Source organism: Lithobates pipiens, unplaced genomic scaffold, assembly GCF_037356315.1.
Source record: "Lithobates pipiens isolate NorthernLeopardFrog02 unplaced genomic scaffold, aLitPip1_a1.2 Scaffold_18, whole genome shotgun sequence".
In the NCBI taxonomy this organism is placed as follows: Eukaryota; Metazoa; Chordata; class Amphibia; order Anura; family Ranidae; genus Lithobates; species Lithobates pipiens.
In genome coordinates, this window is record NW_027507758.1 from 484,061,728 (window position 1) to 484,077,437 (window position 15,710).

General features: G+C 43.6%; 1 protein-coding gene across 2 annotated transcripts in view; it reads right to left on the minus strand.

The window, feature by feature from the left end:
• The window catches only part of LOC143988700 (uncharacterized), a 191,498-nt gene that overhangs the window by 84,245 nt on the left and 91,543 nt on the right, over positions 1-15,710 (minus strand). For both annotated transcript variants that reach the window (XM_077488460.1, XM_077488461.1), the window contains exon 10: positions 8,371-8,446. In XM_077488460.1, the coding sequence (XP_077344586.1) occupies positions 8,371-8,446 (76 nt within the window). The remainder of the gene's footprint in view (positions 1-8,370; positions 8,447-15,710) is intronic.

A 15,710-nucleotide genomic window follows, 5' to 3' on the forward strand; every position in this document is an offset into this window, starting at 1 on the left:
CATTAAAGAGGAAGTAAACTCTCCCACTCTGATGCTTCTTTTCATTTAGTCCATTATAATAAGTAATTATCAGACTATAGCCACTGTAATCCAGCCCAAATCGCATATTACTTACTGTTTAAAGAAACTTTAAAAAACTTTTTTCCAGGGGTTAGGCAGCGCCATCTTAAGTATTGTTTTCTGAGTCCACAGTGGAGTGTATTTCCTCCCTTACATTGAATGAATGAATGAATGAATGAAATACTTATATAGCGCACAATGCGAACTGAATCGCCTCTAGGCGCTGTGGCGAGCTTTGATCATCTGCTAAAAGAGGAAGGTCTTGAGTTTTTTCCTAAAAGCCAGGTGATTTTCTTCCAGGCGGATGTTGATTGGTAGAGCATTCCATAGCCGAGGCCCTTGGACAGCGAATCTCCGATCCCCCTTGGATTTATACCGGGCTTTGGGCACGAGGAGGAGGTTTTTGTTGGCTGATCGAAGACTGCGGTTTGGTGTGTAATGATTTATTTTCTCCATTAGGTATTGCGGAGCTTCTCTATGCACGCATTTGTGGGTGAGGCAAAGGGTCTTGAACGTGACCCGATTTTTCACGGTTAGCCAATGTAAGCTCCTCAGTGAAGGAGAAATGGATTCCCAGGGTTTTTTTCCTGTTATCAGCCTTGCCGCCGTGTTTTGGATCAGTTGTAATCGCGCAAGTTGATATTGTGGTAATCCTATGTAAAGCGAGTTTGCGTAGTCCAGTCGTGAATTAATGATTGTTCCAACTACCACTGCTTTGTCATTCTTTGGGATAAAAGGGATGAGTCTGCGAAGCATGCGCAGCAGATGGTGAGATCGACTGACTACTGCTCCTATTTGCGCATCCATTGACATTTGTGCGTCTAAAATAACCCCAAGACTCTTGGCTTTGGTCTTTGGGGAGATAGTCTGCCCAAAGACGGTTGGTGGAGACCAGGAGGTTTTGGTTGCGGGCTTATGATTTGGGTGTAAGATAAGAAGCTCTGTCTTTGATTGGTTCAGCTGGAGGGAGTTGGTGGTCATCCAGTCCTCTATTGATTTGAGGCAGTTTTCAAGTTGTTGTTGGTGATCTTTTTTTCCATTGATCCGGAAATAAAGTTGCGTGTCGTCAGCGTAAGAGTGGAAGCAGAGATCTGAGCATCTGATGATTTGAAGGAGTGGGCGAATGTAAATGTTGAAGAGAACGGGTGACAACGGAGAGCCTTGAGGGACTCCGCAGGTGACTGCCCGAGTTTCGGAGAGGAATTTTCCTAGTTTCACTGTCTGTGACCGATTTCCTAGGAAGGACGCGAACCAATGGAGATCTATGTCTTGGACTCCGGCTACTTCTGTGAGGCGGACGAGTAGAGTATTGTGATCTACTGTATCAAACGCTGCACTTAGGTCTAGCAGTACGAGGAGACACGGCTCTCCGTCATCTGCCGCTTCGAGGGCGTCATCCCAAATCTTGAGGAGAGCTGTTTCTGTTCCATGACCCGGGCGGAAGCCTGATTGCAGCGGGTCCAGGAGTTTGTGAGTATCCAGGTGAAGTTGTAGCTGATGTACTACAGCTTTCTCCATGATCTTAGAAATGGTGTTGAGGCTTGTAATTGGCCTACGGTTGTTTGGATCCTGAGGGTCCAGGTTTGGTTTCTTGAGTAGAGGTTTGACGATGCCTTGTTTGAGGATGCTGGGAACAATCCCTTCGTGGAATGATCGGTTTATGAGGTGGGTTATGGTTGGAGCCACGATGTCGGAGCATTCTTTCAGTAGTTTTGTGGGGATGATGTCAATAGGTGAGGTACTGTCACGCAGTTTATTAATGATGTTTTTTGCGGTGTCTACGGTAATTGGGGATAGTGAAAATTTTGGCGGTTGCGGTATGTTGCTGCGGACATCCTCTTTATGTATTTGCTGGCTGAGGTCGGATGTTTTCTTCTGACAAATTGTTTCCCTGATGGTTTTGACTTTATCGATGAAAAAATCTGACAGTTTGTCACAGTAATCCTGGGATTCGCTTTCTGGGGGTTCTAGGCACACCGGATTCATTGATTGATTAACCAGTTTAAACAGTTCCCGTGGTTGGTTTGCGGCCGTTGAGATTGTATATGAGAAGTGGTCCTTTTTGGCTTTGAAGATTGCTTTCCGATAATTCTCTGTCAGACCTTTGTAGTTAAATAGGTTTTCCTCGGTGGGATTTCTTCTCCATGTTCTTTCCGCTCTTCTGCGTTCTTGCTTTAGTACGGAGAGGGAGCTATTAAACCATCCAGCATTTTTCTTCCTGATGAGAGCCCTGCGTTTTGGTGCTACCGAGTCTGCTGATTGCAGTAATGCCTTGTTCAGGGCATTGAGAACTTCCTGTACTGTGAACCAAGCCTCCTTCTCAATCCAACGTTTCTATGGCAACCCTGCTTCCCTGTTCATAGCTTACTTGTTTATTTCATAGTATTTACTTGTGCCGATGTCTAATGTTTGCTACTGTCAGACTTATCAGCTTCAGCTGATAAGACTGCAGTAATGGCCAAGTTTAGACTGTATGTGAGGTCACATGGTGTGTAGGAGGAAGCTCTGAGTGATTAGCAGAGTTCAGTGGTGTGCCGTAGGAAGTCCTGATAACAGATAGATAAGCACATAGAGAGTGTGCCGTAAATCAGGGGAGATCTGGGCATGCTCAGTGACTTCATTCTACAGAACAACAAGGATTACAACAATACTAAGCAAGTAAGGAGATATCTACAATCAGTGTTCATCAGGGTTTTTTATGCTGATTTACATGGAACAAAGTTGTGGGGGAGTAGTGGTTTACAACCACTTTAAAGATGGTGAAGCCATAAGACCATACAGACAGACCAAAAGATTACAGCGCACACATACAAAAATGACATTTAACTCCTGCGAGGCTATTTAAAACACATAACATATTCAGAAAATATGGGGATTTAGTTATACCACATGGCCATATAGTGCTCAGCCCAATACCACATCAAAGTACCCCATTATCAGTCTGCCCTACGCTATCCATAGAATGGAAGATCCTGCTTCTCTGAACCATGGGAGAAATACACTCCTCCATATGGGAGAACTAAAGGACTCCTCCTATAACACAGGTGGACACGAATAAGAGGTAATGATGGGGGGGGGGGGGGGGGGGGTGCTCCAGCCCAGAAACAGGATTCTCCATTCTATGGATAGTGTAGGACCCACTGAGAATGGGGTATTTTGACGTAGTAGTGGGCTTAGCACCATACGACCATATGGTGTAACTAAATCCCCATATTTTATGAATATGTTCAGGTGTTTTAAATAGCAGGAGTTAAATGTCATTATTGCATGTGTGCGCTGTAATCTTTCACAATACTAAACACTGAAATAATAGTTTTCATTCAGAAAAAAATGGTTGCTTATAACAGTGAAATTCACTGTTATAAGCAATCATAGTGTGTAAAAAGAAAAACAGAAAAAACCTGATCACCTACCCAGAGTAGTACAGTGTTACTAATGGTAACACTGTATTGCTCTGGTAACACTATGTAAAAACAAAAATGTAAAAAAGAAAAAGAAAATGTAAAAAAATAAACAAAATTTAAAAAAATCACTAGTCAGTGTCCCTGATCACTGCCACACCAGTTATATGATGATGCTGTATTGCACTGGTGTCTGCGTGTAAAAAAAAAAAAAAAAAAAAAAAAAACTGTAAAAAAAAATGATTATATTATATCTCTTCATTTTCCAAAAAACTACAAACTTCAAAAAACTTGCCATGCCTCTTACTAAATATCATGGACTGTGAACTTTCCAAAAAGGGGTCATTTGGGGGGGAATTTGTACTGTCCTGGCATGTTTTGGGCCTCAAGAAATTAGATAGGCTGTCAGTACATCAGAACTGATCGATTTTCAGATATACTGTATATACCATATTTTGTAGACTCTATAACTTTCCTAAAGACTAAATAATATACAAGGATTTGGGTTATTTTCGCCTAAGAAGTGTAGCAGAATACATTTTGGTCTAAATTTATGAAGAAAGATGATTTATTTGCAACATTTTATAACAGAAACAAAGAAAACCCCATTTTCTTTCCAAATTTTTTTTTTTTTCATTTATTTAGCAAAAAATAAAACACCCAGTGGTGATTAAATACCATCAAAATAAAGCTCTATTTGTGTTAAAAAAAATATTAACTTTCATATGGGTACAGTGTTGCATGACTATGCAACTGTCAAAGTGCGATAGCACTCAAAGATAAAAATTGGTCTGAGCAGCGAAGAGGTGAAAGTGCCCAATATTGAAGTGGTTCAAATAAAAAACATGCTATATGTACCTGCTCTGTTAAATGTAATTTTATTTAACCACTTCAGCTCCGGACCAATAAACACCTTAAGGACCAGAGGTCTTTTTGCAATTTCGCACTGCGCTGCTTTAACTGGTAATTGCGCGGTCATGCAATATTGCACCCAAACGAAATTTGCGTCCTTTTCTTCCCACAAATAGAGCTTTCTTTTGATGGTATTTGATTGCCTCTGCGATTTTTTTTTTTGCGATATAAATGGAAAAAGAGCGAAAATTTTGAAAAAAAAAGATATTTTCTTCTTTTTGTTATAAGAAAAATCGAATAAACTAAATTTTAGTCATACATTGAGGGCAAAATTTATTCAGCCACATGTCTTTAGTAAAAAAAATGTCAATAAGCGTATATTTTTTGGTTTGTGCAAAAGTTATAGCGTCTACAAACTAGAGTACATTTTCTGGAATTTACACAGCTTTTAATTTATGACTGCCGATCTCATTTCTTGAGGTGCTAAAATGGCAGGGCAGTACAAATCCCCCCCAAATGACCCCATTTTGGAAAGTAGACACCCCAAGGAAATTGCTGATGGGTATGTTGAGCCCATTGAATATTTATTTTTTTTGTCCTAAGGGATTGAATAATGACAAAAAAAAAAAAAAATTTTTTACAAAAAGTTGTCACTAAATGATATATTGCTCACACATGCCATGGTTATATGTGGAATTGCACCCCAAAATATATTCCGCTACTTCTCCCGAGTATGGCGATACCACGTGTGTGGGACTTTTTGGGAGTCTAGTCGCGCACGGCACCCCGAAAACCAATCACCACCTTCAGGATTTCTAAGGGTGCAAATTTTTGATTTAACTCCTCACTACCTATCACAGTTTCGAAGGCCATAAAATGCCAAAATAGCACAAAACCCCCCAAAATGACCCCATTTTGGAAAGTAGACACCCCAAGCTATTTACTGAGAGGCATGTTGAGTCCATGGAATATTTTATATTTTGCCACAAGTTGCGGGAATATTACAAACTTTTTTTTTTTTGCACCAAGTTGTCACTAAATGATATATTGCTCACACATGCTATGGGCATATGTGAAATGACACCCCAAAATACATTCTGCTGCTTCTCCCGAGTACGGGGATACCACATGTGTGGGACTTTTTGGGAGTCTAGTCGCGCACGGCCCCCCCGAAAACCAATCACCACCTTCAGGATTTCTAAGGGTGCAAATTTTTGATTTAACTCCTCACTACCTATCACAGTTTCGAAGGCCATAAAATTCCAAAATAGCACAAAACCCCCCCAAATGACCCCATTTTGGAAAGTAGACACCCCAAGCTATTTACTGAGAGGCATGTTGAGTCCATGGAATATTTTATATTTTGCCAAAAGTTGCGGGAATATTACAAACTTTTTTTTTTTTGCACAAAGTTATCACTAAATGATATATTGCTCACACATGCTATGGGCAGAAGTCAAATTACACCCCAAAATAAATTCTGCTGCTTCTCCCGAGTACGGGGATACCACATGTGGGGGACTTTTTGGGAGCCTAGCCACGTACGGGACCCCGAAAACCAAGCACTGCCTTCCGGATTTGAATATAAAATGCTATAAAAAACAAACTAACCAGAGTCACCCGTAACACTTATACGGTGATCAGTGGTGAAAGGGTTAACTAGGGGCAATCAGAGGGTTCAAATTTTTATTAGGTAGTATATGGGGGTCCCTGGCGCTATATAAAAACCTGACGGGGAACCTAAATAACTAACTGGCTAACCAGCGTCACCAGTGACATTTATACTGTGATCGCTGGTGAAAGGGGGTGAAAGGGTTAACTAGCAGCAATCAGGGGGTTAAAACCATTATTGGGTAGTATATCGGGGTACCTAGCGCTATAAAAACCTGGCGGTGAACCTAAAAAAATAACTAGCTACCTAGCGACACTAGCGACACTGATGCAGCGTTCAGAAAAATTATCGCTTAGTGACACTGGCAAAAGGGGGTGAAAGGATTAACTAGCGGAAATCAGGGGGTTAAAACCATTATTGGGTAGTATATCGGGGTACCTAGCGCTATAAAAACCTGGCGGTGAACCTAAAAAAATAACTAGCTACCTAGCGACTGTAGCGACACTAATGCAGCGATCAGAAAAACGATCGCTTAGTGACACTGGCAAAAGGGGGTGAAAGGGTTAACTAGCGGCAATCAGGGGGTTAAAACCATTATTGGGTAGTATATCGGGGTACCTAGCGATATAAAAACCTGGCGGTGAACCTAAAAAAATAACTAGCTACCTAGCGACACATGCAGCGATCAGAAAAATGATCGCTTAGTGACACTGGCAAAAGGGGGTGAAAGGGTTAACTAGCGGCAATCAGGGGGTTAAAAACATTATTGGGTAGTATATCGGGGTACCTAGCGCTATAAAAACCTGGCGGTGAACCTAAAAAAATAACTAGCTACCTAGCGACTGTAGCGACACTAATGCAGCGATCAGAAAAACGATCGCTTAGTGACACTGGCAAAAGGGGGTGAAAGGGTTAACTAGCGGCAATCAGGGGGTTAAAAACATTATTGGGTAGTATATCGGGGTACCTAGCGATATAAAAACCTGGCGGTGAACCTAAAAAAATAACTAGCTACCTAGCGACACTAGCGACACATGCAGCGATCAGAAAAATGATCGCTTAGTGACACTGGCAAAAGGGGGTGAAAGGGTTAACTCTAGGGGCAATCAGGGGGTTAAATCTTTATTGGGGGGTGATAGGGGGCTACCCTGGACCTAACACTAACTGTCCTGACAGTTTTTACTGTCACAACTGACACTGAATGCATTGATCAGTAAAGAAATGATCAATGCAATCAGTGACACTGTGACTGGGGGGGGAGGGGGGGCGGGGGGGGGATCGGGGGGCGATCGGGGGGGGGATCGGGGGGGGGGGTTTGTGTGCCTGTGTGTACCTACATGTCAGTGTAGTGTTGGTGCACACTTACTTTTACTCTTCTCCTCGTAGTCCGGTCAAAAAGACCGCCCCGAGGAGAATGACATCACTTCCTCCTTCCTGTGTAAACAATACACAGGGGAGGAAGCTTCTCATTGGCCAGGAGCGATCCAGAGGGGGTGGCCGAAAACCAACGGCCATCCCCTCATCACGGAGCGCTCCTGGACCGAATCGGACCGCCGTAACCAGCGGGAGGCGGTCCGATCGGACCCCCCACCCGCTGAAAGGCAATCACGTAGATGTACGTGATTGTGCCTGCCTGTGCCATTGTGCTGACGTACAATGGCAATACGGCGGTCCTCAAGTGGTTAATGCAAGCATTTAGAATCTTTATTCAATTTGGTATCAGCCTTACAGTCCCTTGTGTAGAAGAACTCAGACTAGGAAAGAAAGATGCAGCAGAGGGAGCCAATCGGTTCTGTTGCAGTTCTCTTGCTCTAACAAGGGCCATGCTGATAGGAGGAGAGAGCAGAGTGACAGCTAGATGAGCTTGTCAGTGTGCTGCTTCTCCTTTTACTGTACACTCACAGACTGGGGAAGGGACAAAGTCTGTAAGTGTTAAGGCCCGTACACACGATCAGACTTTTTGACAACAAACATGCAAATTAGCTGTTTTGGAGCAACATCCGACCGTGTGTATGCTCCATCAGACAAACTTTTTCGGTTTTCATCTGACATTTGTTGGCTGTGTGAATGGACAAACTTTCTAGTAACAAAAGTCTGATGGAGCAAAGTCTGATCGTGTGTACAGAAAACCATAGGACTTTTGTGCAAAATACAAACACACATGCTCAGAACCAATGCAAAAGATCAGACAACAATACAGAAGTTGACCAAAGGTGGCTGTAAAGAGCAGAAAAACCACGTGATTTGGTGAATGTTGGCAGAAAAAGTCCTGCTGTGTGTATGCAATACAAGTTCTCGGCCGACGCCCTTTGTACAAAAATCCACAGGAAAGTTTGTACAAAGTCTGATCAGGTGTATGAGGCTTAATATATAGCAGAGAAAGGCTATTTTCTGATAAACATGAAAATAGTCTTAAACAGGATACTATTTTATCAGTTAACTCACCAGTTTTTGCTTCTCCTTCTCTAGCTTACTGTTCTCCTCTTTTAGCTTGTCAACTTTAAGTGACAACTCTGTCAATCTGAGGGAAGAAATTTCAAAGTATTATAATCATTTATGTAATAAACAATCTGAGATTACTATAAAACAAGGAATGGGGTTTAATTGTTTCATTTAACCCGGCAGTCACAGCTAGCTGCTCACACCAGTCAAAAACAGCAGCAAGAATCAGTAAATTCCTGTCACTGCCATGCAAATATAGCCTTATGCCTCGTACACACGGACATTCAGACAGAAAAGGTCCGATCGGATTATATTGTCGGAAAATCCAATCGTGTGTGGGCTCTATCTGACTTTTTCCGTCACAAATTCCGCTGGAAAAAATTTGAGAGCAGGATCTAAAATTTTCTGACAAAAAAATCTGATCGGACTTTTTCCGATCGTTTGTAGAGAATTCCGATGCACAATGTGCCACGCATGCTCAGATCGATTTACGAGACCAAAGCTATTGGCTACAAGCCTCTACGTAGCCCCGTCGTACGCAACGAACTACGTCACCACTTTCCGAACGATCAGATTCTCCGACAATTTTGTCCGACCGTGTGTATGCAACATCAGTTTCGGACAAAATTCGTCTGCAAAAATCCGACTGTGTGTACAAGGCATTAGTCTGTAATTTTTCAACTTTTTTTTTTTTAAAAATGCTTTCCAACAAAAGTATCATTCAGAGGGTTGAGACAAACCATTTCACACTGTCAGGTACTTACAAAAATCAGCTTTTATTAATGTATTTAAGACCTAATAAAGGCTTAAAAAAATCTGAAAAAGTACAACCTTGATGCCATTGCTTCAAAAGTGTTTGATGGAATTCAGCTTTCATTAATTAGTGAAGTCCTTCTAAATCTGCTGGTGCATCTAAAGCCTTGTACACATGATGAGATTATCGGATGAATGAACGTCCGTTTTTTTGTTGCATGCTAGTCTCATATTGAAAATGAACAGGTTAACTAAAGTTACGAAAAATTCTCGTACAACAGAATACAACTGCGGAAGTGATGTAATGTGTTACAATATGTATTGTAATGTATTCTTTCATTTCTGAGCATGCGTAGTCTTGGTCTTCCGATTTTTTTCAGACGAATACTGTTACTGATTAAACGAAAATTGTACAATCTGGTATTGTGCAAGAAAAAAAATGTGTGCTTGTTCCCTCGGATATTGTGGAATGAACTGTCATGATCGGCTCTCTGGAAACTGTGTACTAACGAACAGATTATCGTACAATCGCTCCGAAAGCAATTTTTGGCATCCCATTTTCTGATTGTGTGTAGTAGGCATTATGCTACCCTCTCCCCAGATTGACAATGCTGCTTTCTAAAGGTGTCTCTGTAGCTCCTCCATCCAGAGTAGAGACGCCCTAAGAAAAGAAGTATTTTACTTTGTGGATCATCATGCTAAAATCAAACCTAAAAAAGTAAACAGCTATCATAATTAAAGTAGAACTAAAGGCAAAACTTTTTCCTGAAGCCACCATGGCAGCATACAGGTGATAGGCTCCGCCTTTCTTCCACTCCCTCGGGACCAATGAATAGCATAAATAAAAGCTTAGTTAGGCCCCGCCCCATTCTTCTTTTTTCCCTCATACCTCCATGCACCAGTGAAGAGTAAGCAGTTCTGTGTTTCCACCTCTGCCCCTGGGCAGTATCCGTCTGGTTTAAGCCTCTCCCAGTGTGAAGTCCCAGCGTCAGGCTGCTAAATGCGCCAGAATAGCTTGGGAGCCCCCTGTGTCGGTCTTGATGGGGCCCTGCAGGGTTTCCTCTTTAGGAACGAAATCTGCCTTAAAAATTTAGTGATTGCAGCGTTTGTGGGATGTGGGGGCGCCAGCTATGCATCCTTTTTTTACCTTTGCCCATGTCTCCTGTTATATCTCTCACTTCCTGCACCTTCTGTTTCCTTTCCTCCTGCAGTGGCTCATTTCTAGGCACATTAACCTCCCAAAAAGCGGGATCTTTGTTCCTTGCTGTCTAAGCATTCCTTTAGGGCGAGCGCGGCCACTCAGCTCTGTTTTTCTAGGCTAAGATGCGCATGGTGATATCATCGGATCACACTAGCTCATGCATGTGCACTGGACGGCCGGGAGAACAGGCTCCATTTTGGTTGTGGGCAAATTATGCCTTTTTCCAATAGTGGAGAGGAAAGTCCAAGAAACAAACTTTCTCTCCAGAGATAGTTTAGTGGCCTTGATAGGTATAGTTGACGAGTGGTGGCTGGACTCTTAACCACTTTCAGACCGGACCATTTTGCTGGTAAATGACCAGAGGTCTTTTTACACTTTGGCACTGCGCTGCTTTAACTGGTAATTGCGCGGTCATGCAATGTTGTACCCAAACGAAATTTGCGTCCTTTTCTTCCCACAAATAGAGCTTTCTTTTAAAGGTATTTGACTGACTCTGCGATTTTTATTTTTTGTGATATAAACGTAAAAAGACCGCAAATTTTGAAAAAAAATGATATTTTCTACTTTTTGTTATTAGAAAAATCCAATAAACTCAATTTTAGTCATACATTTAGGCCAAAATGTATTCAGCCACATGTCTTTGGTAAAAAAAAAGTCAATAACTGTATATTTATTGGTTTGCGCAAAAGTTGTCACATCTACAAACTAAGGTACGTTTTCTGGAATTTACGCAGCTTTTAGTTTACGACTGCCTATCTCATTTCTTGAGGTGCTAAAATGGCAGGGCAGTACAAAACCCCCCCAAATGACCCCATTTTGGAAAGTAGACCCCCTAAGGAAATTGATAAGTGGCATGTTGAGCCCATTGAATATTTTATTTTTTTGCCTCAAGCGATTGAATAATGACAAAAAAATTTTTTTTTTTTTTTTTTTTACACAAAGTTGTCACTAAATGATATATTGCTCACACATGCTATGGGCATATGTGAAATGACACCCCAAAATAAATTCTGCTGCTTCTCTTGAGTACGGGGATACCACATATGTGGGACTTTTTGGGAGCCTAGCCGCGTACGGGGCCCCGAAAACCAAGCACCGCCTTCAGGCTTTCTAAGGGCGTAAATTTTTGATTTCACTTCTCACTACCTATTACAGTTTTGAAGGCCATAAAATGCCAAGATGGCACAAAATCCCCACAAATGACCCCATTTTAGAAAGTAGACACCCCAAGCTATTTGCTGAGAGGCATGTTGAGTCCATGGAATATTTTATATTTTGCCACAAGTTGCGGGAAAATTACAAACTTATATTTTTTTTAATTTTTTTTTCACAAAGTTGTCACTAAATGATATATTGCTCACGCATGCCATGGGCATATGTGAAATGACACCCCAAAATAAATTCTGCTGCTTCTCCTGAGTACGGGGATACCACATGTGTGGGATTTTTTGGGAGCCTAGCCGCGTACGGGGCCCCCGAAAGCCAAGAACCGCCTTCAGGTTTTCTAAGGGCGTAAATATTTGACTTCACTCCTCACTACCTATTACAGTTTTGAAGGCCATAAAATGCCAAGATGGCACAAAACCCCCACAAATGACCCCATTTTAGTAAGTAGACACCCCAAGATATTTGCTGAGAGGCATGTTGAGTCCATGGAATATTTTATATTTTGCCACAAGTTGCGGGAAAATTACAAACTTTTATTTTTATTTTTTTCACAAAGTTGTCACTAAATGATATATTGCTCACGCATGCCATGGGCATATGTGAAATTACACCCCAAAATAAATTCTGCTGCTTCTCCTGAGTACGGGGATACCACATATGTGGGACTTTTTGGGAGCCTAGCTGCGTACGGGGCCCCCGAAAACCAAGCACCGCCTTCAGGCTTTCTAAGGGCGTTACAGTTTTGAAGGCCATAAAATGCCAAGATGGCACAAACCCCCCCACCAAATGACCCCATTTTGGAAAGTAGACACCCCTAAATTTAGGGGTACACTAGTGAGACTAGGTAATAAATGGCGGGTGCCCTGAAACTATAAAAAAATAACTAACCAACCAGCGTCACTTGTAACAGTTATATGGTGATCACTGGTGAAAGGGTTAACTAGGGGGCAATCAGGGGGCTTTATGCGGTAGTATAATGGGGGTCCCTGGCGCTATAAAAAGCTGCGGCGAACCTAAATACCTACCTGCCTAACTAGCGTCACCTGTGACACTAATACAGCAATCAGAAAAACGATCGCTTATTAGGCTGGGTTCACACTGGAGCGATGCGGGAACGCCACGAATCCGCGGCGGGTTCCCGCATCGCATGCCTCCCGGCGGCAGTTCACACTGCCCTATGCGAACTGCTGGGAGTGTCAGTGAAATGTTAATGACACCCCAGATCAGTTCGCATATCGCAGTGCGATCTGCAAACTCGGATCGCATGGTGTGAACACCCATGAGATCCGATTCTGCTGCGGACCAAAAAAAGGGTCCCGTGCGAGTTTGCGGCGGGTGCGGCGGGTGCAACGCGAATTCAGCCATACTATCTGTATGGCTGAACTCGAATCGCACAGAGATCGGATGTGATTTGCACTGCAGTGCGGTGCGAATCACATCCGTTCTCATAAACCGCTGCAATGTGAACCCAGCCTTAGTGACACTGGCGACGGGGGGTGATCACGGGGTTAAACCTTTATTGGGGGGGTTAGGGGGGTACCTTAGAACTAAAGGGGGCTAAGCCTAACTGCCCTAACAGTTATTACAGTCACAAATGACACCCGCCGGGTGATCAGGGGGTTAAACCTTTATTAGGTAATAAATGGCGGGTGCCCTGAAACTATAAAAAAATAACTAACCAACCAGCGTCACCTGTAACAGTTATATGGTGATCACTGGTGAAAGGGTTAACTAGGGGGCAATCAGGGGGCTTTATGCGGTAGTATATGGGGGTCCCTGGCGCTATAAAAAGTTGCGGCAAACCTAAATACCTACCTGCCTAACTAGCGTCACCTGTGACACTAATACAGCGATCAGAAAAACGATCGCTTATTAGGCTGGGTTCACACTGGAGCGATGCGGGAACGCCACGAATCCGCGGCGGGTTCCCGCATCGCATGCCTCCCGGCGGCAGTTCACACTGCCCTATACGAACTGCTGGGAGTGTCAGTGAAATGTTAATGACACCCCCATATCAGTTCGCATATCGCAGTGCGATCTGCAAACTTGGATCGCATGGTGTGAACACCCATGCGATCCGATTCTGCTGCGGACCAAAAAAAGGGTCCCGTGCGAATTTGCGGCGGGTGCGGCGAATGGCTGAACTCGAATCGCAGAGATCGGATGTAATTTGCACTGCAATGCGGTGCGAATCACATCCGTTCTCATAAACCGCTGCAATGTGAACCCAGCCTTAGTGACACTGGCGACGGGGGGTGATCACGGGCTTAAACCTTTATTGGGGGGGTTAGGGGGGTACATTAGAACTAAAGGGGGCTAACCCTAACTGCCCTAACAGTTATTACAGTCACAAATGACACCAATGCAAAAAAAAAATGCATTGGTGTCACTGTGACTGGGGGGGCAGGGGTAATTGGGGGGGTGATCGGGGGGTAAAAGGGGGGTGTGAGTGTGCCTGGCATGTTCTACTGTGAAGTGTCGTGTTGGTGCAACTCACCGATCCTCTCTCCTCGGTGTCGGAACGAAAAATACCGACACGGAGGAGAGATTACATCACTTCCTCTCCTGTGTTTACATTACAGGAGAGGAAGTGATGTCACGAGGGATTTCCATTCGTCGGGAGCGATCGCGAGGGGGTGGCCATGAATGAATGGCCGCCACCTCATCCCGGATCGCTCCCGAACGAATACCGACCGCCGCAGGCACCGGGGGGGGCCCGATCGGGCCCCCCACCCGCGGGAAGGCAGGGACGTACAGGTACGCCCATATGCCTGCCCGTGCCATTCTGTCGACGTACATCGTCGTGCGGCGGTCGGCAAGTGGTTAAACATAGCTCCAGCATGTATTTCTTTTTTTTCAGTCCCTCTACAGAGACACTTTCCACTGGCGCCCCTGCTGCTGATGTATATGTTTGTATATATGTGTGTGTACATATGTTTGTTTGTATGTATGTACAGTATCTCACAAAAGTGAGTTCACCCCTCACATTTTTGTGAATATTTTATTATATCTTTTCTTGTGACAACACTGAAGAAATTACACTTTGCTACAATGTAAAGTAAAAAAAGAAATATATATATAAAAAAGAGAGAGAAGGGGAACCTCTTTTTACTAATATCTTTTCCTCCTCCTGCTCGGTCATTTCTTCGGCTATCCGTTTCTCAACTGGCCATCCCATTTCTCCACAAATCAGGAATCAGTCACCGCTCACACAAAAGACCCTCAACATTTATGGTGGGGACCACTGTGTCGGTATGCTTTCAGGAAAAGTGTGCCCTCTCATGCAGATTGCTTTGATTTGCTTCAGCCCCGCGCGCCCACGCTCTCAAAGATCAGAGCCAGAGGCCAGGGAAAGGTGGACCTTCTTCAGAGAAGTATAGCCCGGATGCCGCTCCCACTCAGCAGAAGGGTTCCAAGGAAGACGTCTTAGCTCCTCTTTTCCAGAGCCAGTACCCCAACAAGAGTCCTGCAGGACCTGTGGCACAATGCCTGTCCCAAGTCTGCCTGGAGGAAGTTTACTGCTAACAGGTAATGCCAAATGTCTTTATTATTTATAAAGGTGGCACAAAATTCTGTTTTGAACTCACTTTAATTACCCTAGCTAGGCAGCCCCCTCGTTGCTGGTCTAGCCACTAGCAGAGCAGCCTGGCACATGGATCACTCATCCACTCAGTACTTCTGATGAGGGGGGGCAGCCTGCAGTTGATTTTAGTTCTTTACCAGAGGAAGATCTGGAGCTGCTTGGTTTCAGTTTTCCTTTGTGGAACTGTGTATCCAGGCAGTCACACAGGTCATTACATGGGTAAAAAGACAAAGTCATATTTACCCTTTCAAATGAGCAATTCCCTTTCCATTGGGAAAAAGGTTTAAACCAAGGCGGATATAGCATCGCTGAAATCCATGCCTATGGTGAGACCGGCTATAGTCCAATAATGAGGTGGCTGGGAAGGGCCTTTACCTTGGTAATGTGTACTTTGGGTTTTTGGTCCCAGTATGTAGAAAAAGCAGTTGGGGAGGAAAGAGGTTATCTCCTGGACTCTAGCAGGCTTGGTTGGGCAGATGGGTGATGGGTTGTGAGCCTTCTTCAGCGGCAGGATGCATACTCTTCCAGAGTGGTTGCGGCCTCATAGGCAGCCCAGTTGAAAGCATCTATGGAATCAATCTACAGGAAAGTGTCATGGTCTTCCCAGCATACCTTTTTAACATTTACAGAGTAGATGTG